At 43.4% G+C, this 10,693-nt stretch overlaps 1 protein-coding gene across 1 annotated transcript; it reads right to left on the bottom strand.

Annotated features, from left to right (window-relative positions):
- Positions 1–3,644: 3,644 nt before the first annotated feature.
- Positions 3,645–5,130, bottom strand: LOC308501061 (pyruvate dehydrogenase E1 component subunit beta, mitochondrial-like). The gene has a single exon (XM_081056692.1). The coding sequence runs from the start codon at positions 5,113–5,115 to the stop codon at positions 4,036–4,038; it is 1,080 nt and encodes a 359-aa protein (XP_080912818.1). The 5' UTR covers positions 5,116–5,130; the 3' UTR covers positions 3,645–4,035.
- Between the last annotated feature and the right edge of the window lie 5,563 nt (positions 5,131–10,693).

Below are 10,693 nucleotides of genomic sequence, written 5' to 3'. Positions count from 1 at the left end.
ATTATTTTGTACCTTTAAGAGTCCAAGACTGGCCCCAGCACACACTAAATGTGTGGACACAAGATTGAATGTGATTCCTAAGGAGCCTAATAGCTAGGGAGTCATCATTGGCAGCATTTGGCACCATGCCCAGGCAGTCTAGTTTCTAAAGAAATCCCTTGCTCTCAGTTAAGAAGCCTGTCACCCATGAAATGCAAACTTCCCAAGGAGCCTGGATGTTAGCTGGGGCTTGGCTCACATAAGTGCTGCCTTGTTGAGAAGAGGTCATAAAATGTGGCCAGAACCCCTCAGGACTGTAGAGATGTCATCTGTGGTGACCCAAGAGGTGAGGCCATCGGGATCCTCAAGTAAACCCTTTCTCTCTGTTTTGTCTGAGGCCTCTAAGACCATGCCCCCTACCCCCTAAATGATGCAGACCCCTCTGGAATCCTGCCAGAGCAGACAAGAGCCAGCAATTCCTCTGGGAGGAAATGTTGGAATATCGCAGATCCCCTCATCCCTTTTCACTTTCTGCTCCATGGCCAAAGGGACAAGCTGCTCCCCCTTACCTTAAGTCAAGTGGCCAGACTTCAGGGACACCCTTGGGATTGGGGTACAGAGGGACAGCGGAGGCCCCGAGCAGAGCACGCACCTCACCCATGACAGGGAGTAGGGGCACTGGAGCAGTTTCCTGCAGATGAGATGTGAGCCCTCTGGAGGCTGCCTGCAGCATGGAGCAAGTCCCAGAGGGTGGAAACCCCGGTGTTGAAGGAGCTTCAGATGCAGCCAGCAGGAGGAAGGGGCATTGCCTGAGTCCTGGCAGCAGGTGTTGGCCATGGAGGAGTCCCTGAGAAACTGACCAAAGTAACACCCCTCCAAAAAGAACAGCTTTGGGCATCTGCCCAGCCCAGAGGACTTCAAAGCAGAGTGTGCAGTGCCAGCCATGGAGGGTTTTGTCTCTTCCTTGCATAGGCAGAACTTGGAGGAGTTCCAGGTACAGCCTCATGGGGGCCAAGGTGAGTGAGGGAGAAGCTCCCCAGGTTCCCAACCCCATGTGGTCTTGGAAGGGGGCAAACATTACCTTCAAATTAAGTTTGAAGTTTTATAATAGCTAAACATTATGGAAATGAGACTTCTTGTGGCTGGAGGCACCAGAAAAGGCTTGGGATATGCTGGGACTCTATCAAGGTCCCAAGAAGAACCAGCCCAGAGAGGAGCTTCCAGGACTCTATGGAAGAGTCCAGTTCTCTGCAGATAGTGGTGTGTGGGGGCCAGCTTCTTCCTTGTTCCAGGTGCACTTATCTATTTATAATCTTTTTCCTCATATCTGGAAGTAGACTTTTCTTCTGATAACCAAATTCACACTGTAAGTAAAACTGTGCATTTTACTATTTTTCAGGAACTGTGCTAATCATTCAAATGTACATTTTCTAATTTAATATTCAAGCAATGCTATGAGGTACCATCATCTATTTTACAGGTGAGGAATCTGAGGCAGAGTTTCTCAGTTATTTGCACAGATTACAAATTGTGAGCTGGGATTAGAACCCAGGCAGCAGTATGGGATGCTAGAGCCTGAATTTTGGATCCTCTGCACTAGTGGCTCCCAAATTGGGGCGATTTTGCCTCCCCCAAGGTTCAGTGGCAATGTCTGAAGATGTTCTTGGTTCACATATGGGAGTGGGGGGTGGAAGGTGTATGCTACCAGCATCTAGTGGGTCAAGGTCAAGAATGCTGCAAAACATGCCACAGCGCCCAGGAGAGCAAGAAATTATCCAGCCCAAAATACCAATAGTGTTGAGAAACCTGCCCTTTAATTTGTTTGCCAAGTGGAAATAATTTCATTTTTCTGATTGTGAAAGTAATATATCATTATTAAAAAAATCAGTCACTTCAGAAAAATTGACATTAGAATGGAAAAATTACCTGTAAACTCATCACTAGAGACTACAGTTAATATGTTTATTCATATATATTCTAGTTTTTCTTTTCCTCTGTGGACATATTAGGTGTGATCAAACAATATAGTGAATGTTTAAATTTAAAAAAATTACAGTAAAAGACACATTGCCCTTAATCCCCCTCCCAATACTTTCCCTTGATTCGAACACAATTATCCCATCATTCTTGCCATTTTCTGAAGCGTTCTGGAAGTCCTCTTTCATGGGTGTCTTTACTTGTGCTGTCATGAATCATTTTGACTTTGGGGAAAGAGCCAGATCCAGTGAATAAGGTGCTGGATCCAATGAATAAGGTGGATGAGGACACACTGTAGTGTTCTAATTTGACAGAAATTGCCATATACCAGAAGCCATGTGTGACAGAGCTGTGACCAGAAGCCATGTGTGACACATGATGGAGGATGATTTATGGCACACTTTGAAACTACCTTCTCTCAATCGTAGCTCACACCCGATAAAGTTGAAGTTCGTCACACACTGTACTAAGGTTCGAAATGCTGCTTCCCGTACTGAAGATCCCTGCCTTTCTGTTGGATGGCACTCGGCAGCAACATTCACTGTATTTTGTGATCACAGCAGAAAGGCTCTGTGTCACACATCACTTCTATGGCAATTTCTGTCAAATAAAAATATTATGGTGTGTCCTCATCTGTCATATTCACCAGATCTGGCACCGTGTGACTTCTGGCTCTTCCTCAAAGTCAAAATGACCATGAAAGGTAAACGTTTTGAATCAATTCAGGACATGAAGGCAGCCACGACAGTGCAACTAAAGACACTCACGAAAGAGGACTTCCAGAACTGCTTCAGAAAGTGGCAAGAACGATGGGATAAATGTATCCAAATCAAGGGGGAGTATTTTGAGGGAGGTTAATGGCAATGTGTCTTTTACTATAATAATTTTTTATTTAAACATTCACCATATTGTTTGGTTACACCTCGTACATATGCATACATAACATACATTTTTCTTTCTTTTCTTTCAAGTCTTTATTTATGATTTTCCTTTTTCACAAATGAAATCATGTTGTATATACTGATCCTTAAGCCAACATTCTTGCTTAACCACACGTTGTACTCAAGATACATATTGTAGACTTTTTTTTCCATGTCTATGAACATAGATCAGTGGTAACTAGCTCTCACAAGGTCATTCTTCCCCATAATGGGAGTGTGTTGGAAATGTGAGGAGACGGGGCTTTGTGTTTGGTAGGCTCTTGGAATTTAGTAGGTGGGGGTCCAAGGATGCTGAGCATCCAATATTGTGAAGTCAATCCTTCACGTAGACAAGCATCCCTCATAATTTTGAAATATCAGACAGACATTCGTGTAGTTGAAAAACCTGTTTAGAGTAATGTAAGCTAAGATCCAAACTATTTTAATTTAGACAAAAATAATTTTGTGTGGTTTTAACATACACTATATTTTTCAGGAATATGGAGGGATATAGAGAGAGGATTGTACCTCATTTTGTTCATTTTGGAAAATCCCATCATCAGTAGCATTGCAGCTGATGAGCTCTGAACTCCACCTGTACACAGCTGAAGTGTCTATATTGCTGCCTGGGACCTTCCTGGTGATTCCACACGTAGGGATCAACCTCAGTATTCCATATGTCTCCTAGTGTACTCATGCCTATGCATTTACATATTGAAACATTTCATTATCAAGTCCTTTCTTCTTATTTCTCTTTTTTTTTTTTTTCATAGTTAGGAATTCCTTTATTCCTTATCAAAACAACCTAACAGTAAATGTAGACTATATGCTTTTATTTTTACATATATAAGTTGTCTTGTTTTTTGATAAATCTTTCGTGAGGACTCTGTCACATTCATACCTTGTCCTTCCAGTGAAAAGGTAAAATTTTACATTAGTCTTCTTCAAAGTACACGGTAATTGTAACAGACAAAAAATAGGCCTGGAGTCTAGGGCAGGAAGAATGGAGAGTGTTTCCACATACAAGCGCGTGTTCACTTCTTCCGAGTACAAAGCAGTTATGGACCATAAGGCCTTACCGTCCAGTCCGGGTAGTGTCCAGGGAGTATCAGCCAAGTATTTTAAATAAATCCCAAATGACTTGAAATTCAAATCTAAACTAGATATTTAATGTTTTCTTTATTGCAAAAATGATGTCTTTAACCTGAGGCACAGAGTTGTCTTCTAGAACCTTTGCGTAAGGCATAGGGACATCAGCACCGGTGACACGAACTGCAGGAGCATCGAGGAAATTGAACGCAGGGCCTTCCATGACCCTGGCACAAATTTCAGCTCCCACTCCGAACTGCGGCCAGCCTCCTTCCACGGTCACCAGGTGGCTGGTCTTCATCACACTGGCTTCTATGGCGTCAATGTCCATGGGCCTGATGGTGCGCATGTTTATCACCTCACATTCAATTCCCTCTTTAGAGAGCACAGTCGCAGCTTCTAAGCAGTGGCCCACAGGTCTTGAATGGGCAACTACGGTTACATGTGTCCCTTGCCTTTCTATTTTGGCTTTTCCAATGGGAATCAGAAAATCTTTTGACTGAGCTTCCAAGGGAAATTCAAAAGAAACTCCATACATCAATTCATTTTCCAGCATCACCACTGGGTTATTATCCCGAATGGCTGATTTAATAAGTCCTTTTGCGTCTTCTGCATTCCAGGGGCTGACCACCTTCAAGCCTGGGCAGTGCCCATACCAGGCAGCAAAGCACTGTGAGTGTTGGGCAGCTACACCGGCTGAGGCGCCATTGGGCCCCCTGAAGACTATGGGCACAGGCTGAAGGCCCGCCGACAGGTAGTAGGTCTTGGCCGCTGAGTTTATAACCTGGTCAATGGCTTGCATAGAGAAATTGAAGGTCATAAATTCACAAATGGGCCGCAACCCAGCCATAGCTGCGCCTACGGCAATTCCAGCAAAGCCCATCTCAGATATGGGTGTGTCTATGATCCTCTTATCTCCATATTTCTTCCACAGGCCTCGACTAACCTTGTATGCCCCGTCATATTGGGCAACTTCTTCCCCCAGCAGAAATACCTTCTCGTCTCTTTCCAGCTCCTCATCCATACCTTGATTGATAGCATCACTAACTGTCACCTGCAGCGCCGCTGACGCTGTCCGGTGGAAGCGCCTCCTCAGCAGCCCGGAGACCTGCTCAAGGGGTCTCCGCACCAGGCCAGACACCGCAGCCATCTTGATCGTGTCCTCTAGCCGCCGCCGAATCTTATTTCTCTTTTATGTTACAGTTAAGGCAATCAATATATTGATTTTTTAAACATGTATGTCATATTGATTTTTTTAATCATGTATGTAGTTTATATTATCTATTAATTTCATTTCAGAATAATAAGGAGAGCATTATAAACATTTACTATAAAAAGGGGTCACTGGGTCTGACAGAGCTGAGAACCATTGATTTATGCCATTATACTTAATGTGGCCTCATTCCTGGCCATTTTGTATCATGGTTTATTTAACGATTCTACCACTGACAGGTATTGAAGTGTTTTGGTTTATATATTATTTGATAAACAAATGTATTTATAAATATATCTCTGGGCACTCATTGAATTATTTTCTTTGGGAAAATAATTCATAGGAGTGGACTTGCTGAGTCAAAGGGTATAACACATTTTCCATTTAAAATTATCCAAATTATCCCAGTAAGAGAATCTGAGACATACTTGGGTGAGCATCTGTCAAGGAGGAAGATGATGCACAAGACTCGTCACCTACCTTCAGTGGGGGTCAGTGTCCTAGCAGCCTGCAGCCAGCAAAGAGGCATGTCCCGGGAGCTGCACGTTTGTGCCCAGCTGTGGTGACAGGGCCTCCACTAACACAGGGCCACAGGGCAGCATGGGTGTCCTTCTTGACCCAGCGGCCCCGCTGGAGTGAGCCAACATCCTTTAGTAAATTCCTTTCTGGCATAGGCTAACAAGAGTGGGTTTTATTGTTTGTAACAAATATTCCTGACTGATGATGAAACATAACTCAAGTTCAAATGATTTTGGTTCATTTTAAAATCCACTTGGATTTTTTTATGTGTTAAATTGGGTCCTCTAAAAATTCATATGTTGAAGCTATAACCACCAATACCTCAGAATGTGACCTTATTTGGGAATAAGATCATTGCAGATGTAATTAGTTGGAGCAGAATGAGTAATTAACTGGAGCAGAATGAGTCCCTCCTCCAGTAAGACTGTAGGTACCCTTATGAAAAGGGGAAGTTTGGATACAGACCCACACACAGCGGGGACACTATGTGAAGATGGAGACAGACATTGAGGTGATGCTTCTCCAAGCCAAGGAATGACAAAGATTGCCAGCAAGCCACCAAAAGCTAGGGGAGAGGCCTAGAGCAGATTTTTTCTCACAGCCCTCAGAAAGAAGCAACTCTGTCAAAATCTGGATTTTGGACTTCCCACCTCCAGAACTCTGAGATAGTAAATTTCTGTTATTTAAGCCATTCAGTCTGTGGTACTTTGTTACAGTGACCCTATAAGATTAATACAGACTTCTAAACTTCAATTTCTGGATTTGTCATCCTAACAAAAGAGTTCTGTCGTTGTTCAGCAGAATCATTGAATGATAAAACCTGAGGCAATCTCAGGACTCATCTGGTCCACCTCCCACATTCTGCATGCAAAGAATTAAAAATCAGAGAGGCCACAACTCGTTCAAACTCAGACAGCCGGCTGGCAGCAGGGCCAGGTACAGAGCCCCATCTTTCAGGCTGTGCATAACATCCTTCTCACCGAGATGGGAGCTGAAAGAACAGCAGAACTCTGGAGATGGTCTAGACAGAAACGGCTCTGCGACGCTCATAGCTCCTATGTCATTGTTTCCCATCAGACTCACCCAGGAAGTCTCTAAAAGCACAGAGCAGGGGTCTCTCCCCAGACCCACTGAATCATTTTTCTGGAAGTGGGGTCTGAGAATCTGTGTGTCTTAAGAGCTCGGCTCAGTTTGAAAATCTGGCACACAACCATTTTCCTCATCTGCCGGTGAGAGGGAATGGGGCCTGGCTGTGGGGCAGACAGGCCTGGCTTGAGGGCTTCCAGCTGTGTGGCCTTGGGCACGTTACTGAAATTCTCCCAGTCTCAGATTCCTCATCTGTCAAAGGAAAGTAGTATCAGTTACTGCCTCATTAAACTGTACAGAATTAAAAGAGAAAATTCATGTACAGCACATAGCAGGGTGCCTGACACAAGTAACACTCATTAAAATTTCACTATTATATTGTTATTCATAAAGAGGTGAATGTGACATTTGCAATGCCTAATCTTAAGGCCACACCACTTTTTGATGTCAGAGGCCATGCTTTTTCCTGTTATTTTTTCGTCTAATAAGGTCATAAACCATGCTGTTCTCTCTGCCTGCATATCTTTCTCCACCTGTCAAAATCCTACTAACTCTTCAAGGTCAAGTGTCACCTCTTCTTGACACCTTCCTTAATCCCCAGAGTCAAGTGATGCCTCCTTCCCTGTGTCCCCAGCCCCCTGCTGGCGTCTCCTCACACATCCTCCTCACAGGCTGATGTGTTGTGGTGTTACTTGTTCCAGGTCTGTTCCTGTCACTAGTCTAGCCCAATTGAGCACTGTGCCTGGTGCAGAGATGCTCAGGGAACGTGCCCTGAATTGGGTGAAATATGAATGCTCATTCCAATCCCAACAAAGGCCTACTGGACTTCTCTGGGGGCCATGAGTCAGGATTCTGGGTGATGGTGATTTGTCCATAGTGCCTTTTATAAGGACCAGAAGAAACATCCAGGTCAAGAGTATCACTCAACCTCAAATGTAATTACTAGAGAATGGGAAAAGGATTTGATTGTGGGTTTCTGAAGGAGTCTTTCAGAATCTGCAGCAGGCTGCAATGGGCACCTTGTTGTGACCTCGAGGGAACCCTGATAGCAGGCCCTGGTCTTAACTGAGTGGAACATGCCGATTCCCCAAAGGCATGAGTGGTAATTAAGGAATAAAAATGTCACTTGTGTGCAGGGCCATATTCATCATGGTTGCTGCTCCGTGAGAAAGCCATTTCATAGACTATCTGTGCCTACATTTCTCATCACGGATGTTTTAGGGTAGTAGGTCAGGCAAGATGAAAAAGGGAGAGAGAAAAAAATTGATGAATGGTGTCGTGCTGAGTTATTTTTCTCCTAAATACCTTCTCTTTTTCATCTGTTATCACATCCTGACCTGATAGGAAATGTCTGTCAGTCTCCTCCTAATGAAATGTGGTTGCGCAGGTTTGAAGTAAATGATGTCATACATGTGGACCATTGTGCACAAAAATAGAGGCAGATCTTGGGGGGCAGAGGGGATGGATGAGACTGATGATTAAATCCCACCAAAAATTTCCAAGTTTCTATTTACCAGAACTTTCTACTGCTCTCCCTGCTGTCCCAGGTTTTTCAGGGCTGCTAATGATTTGGCAAACACATACGCATTCAACGACTTGAAATTTTTCTGCCACTGTGCAGTAAACTAATGATGGCTAGAAAGAAAGAGGCTTCCATTTCTTTTTCTTTTTTAAAAAAACTTTTATTTATTTTAAGTGTGTTTTTCCAGGACCCATCAGCTCCAAGCCAAGTAGTTGTTTCAATCTAGTTGTGAAGAGCGCAGCCCACAGTGGCCCATGCGTGGATCAACCCGCAACCTTGTTAAGAGCACTGCTCTCTAACCAACTAAGCTAACTGGCCAGCCCTCCATTTCTTTCTAGAGTTCTTTTTCCTCCAAAACCCAGTCTCTAAACTTTGCCTCCTGCTGCCCTTCTTTTCACTCTAGATAGTGTGGATGAAAAAGAGGCCACATACTAAGTCTGACAAGCTCAGGGGAGGCTAGCATGGTGGCCCTACAAACTCAGAGACTGAAAGTAACCACAGAGGATGGTCTGAACATGAAAATTCCTAACTAAAAGTGAATCATAGCCAATAGTCATATCCTTGGCTTGTAGCTTTCTTGACAGAGGTCAATCTTTACCTTAAGTGAGCCTGCCCATTGTCTTTTTGCATCTAAGATAGCATAACCTTGGAATGTCAGGGTAATCCCTTTTTCCAGATCCATTGGGACACAATCCACCTCACCAAAGCAGAGTTGACAAAACCCTTCATTGTTATCTTGTTCCCCAATACGCTGTATGTTGTAAATGTTCATTATTAACTATCCTATACCCACCAGTGTAAAAAAAAGTACCTTCAATTTACTTTTTATCCAATCTCAGAGATTTCACTGCTTTGCTTTCTCCCACTCCCTTAATCTACCAAATGGATTTCATGTAACCTTCTTTATGTCTTCTCCTTTTATTCCAATGTATAAAATAAGCTGCAGAACCGCAATTCTGCAGAGCATTTTCTTAATCAATTGAGATTTTTCTTTCTGGCAATTGTCGTCGGTTTGGCTCAAACTCATTAAAATTCTCTACAGGTTTCGATGTTTCTTATGTCAACAATATCTATCATTAATTTCTCCTGTGTGGTGTCTCTTAAATTTATCCATTTCTCTCCCCCCTAACCCGTTTGCCTACAATTTCATTACTTCATGCCGGGATCACTGCAACCTCCTTCTTGTTCCCAAACTTCTCACATACAACCTCAGCCACGAATCTACACTGAGACACTGAGACACCAAAAACCTATTTACACTGACATTCAAAGCTCTCCTATCCTGACCCCTCTGGTCTTGTCTAATATTTCCCTCTCCCTCTGAGATAGGGCAGGGGCAGCTTTTCCAAAAATATCACAACCATCAGCAGAAGGCAGAAAGCTAGTGAACCAGGATGTGGTACAAAACCAGCCAGAACCAGTCAAAACCAAGATGGCGGCAAGATTCACCTCCAAGTAACCTCCAGCCATATTACATGGTCATTGTAATACATCTCCATGCTAAAAGACACTCCCACCTCTGCCTTGACACCTCAGGGAAGGACCATATTAGGACAAAAAAGGGGTATATTCTAAATTTCCAGCAAAAAAACCACCTCTTCAGAGAACTAATAAGACTATTTCTCTCCTTTATTCCCATATTAAAAAGCCTAATAAAAACCACTGCTGTAAGTAGGGTCAGGGCTGTCTCTTGCCCAAGGGCAGCCTCTACTATAGCTGTGGAGTAGACAACATCTTACTTAACTGCTATCACTTTATTATCTGGCTCACGCTTGAATTCTTTCCTATGCAAAGCCAAGGATCCTCTTCCTGAAACACCTCCACCATCCATCCATCCATCCATCCATCCATCCATCCATCCATCCATCATCTATCTATCTCCCTCTGGTCTCATACATAGGCCTTTACCTGATTCAGGACCATATTTCCTCTGTCCCTGGAATACTTCTGTTCATTCCTAAAACCATGCCTACCTTTCTAAGTCCTACAAGATGTTCCTCTAATAAATCAGAGCTCCATGTGTACAAGTTTGGGGAATACTGCATACCTCAGCCCCTCTTGGGGTTCACAATGCACATTTACAATTTTAAAGCCCATAGAAGTCCTATAGCCTAAGATATGCTATTCTCTCTGCCTAGAATACTTCCTCTAAGTCCCTCCCCTAATGACTAATTAAATCTTTACTTGTCTTCTAGGCCATTCTTAAATCACTTTACTTTCTTAGTGAAGACTTCCTTCACCCCCTGCCCCCAACTTAGTGAGGCCTTGTTATAGCTTCCATCACATCTTCCCTTCCTTCCCCACACATTCATCCCACTTATAACTATTGCTATGTCTGTTTTTGCCATTGGACTGCAAGTTCCACAAAGGCAGGGACCACCACTCTCT

The sequence above is a fragment of the Rhinolophus hipposideros genome, assembly GCF_964194185.1.
Source record: "Rhinolophus hipposideros genome assembly, chromosome: 8".
Lineage (NCBI taxonomy): Eukaryota > Metazoa > Chordata > Mammalia > Chiroptera > Rhinolophidae > Rhinolophus > Rhinolophus hipposideros.
Note: the sequence above shows the minus strand (reverse complement) of the source record. Positions and strands in the feature narration are given on the sequence as shown.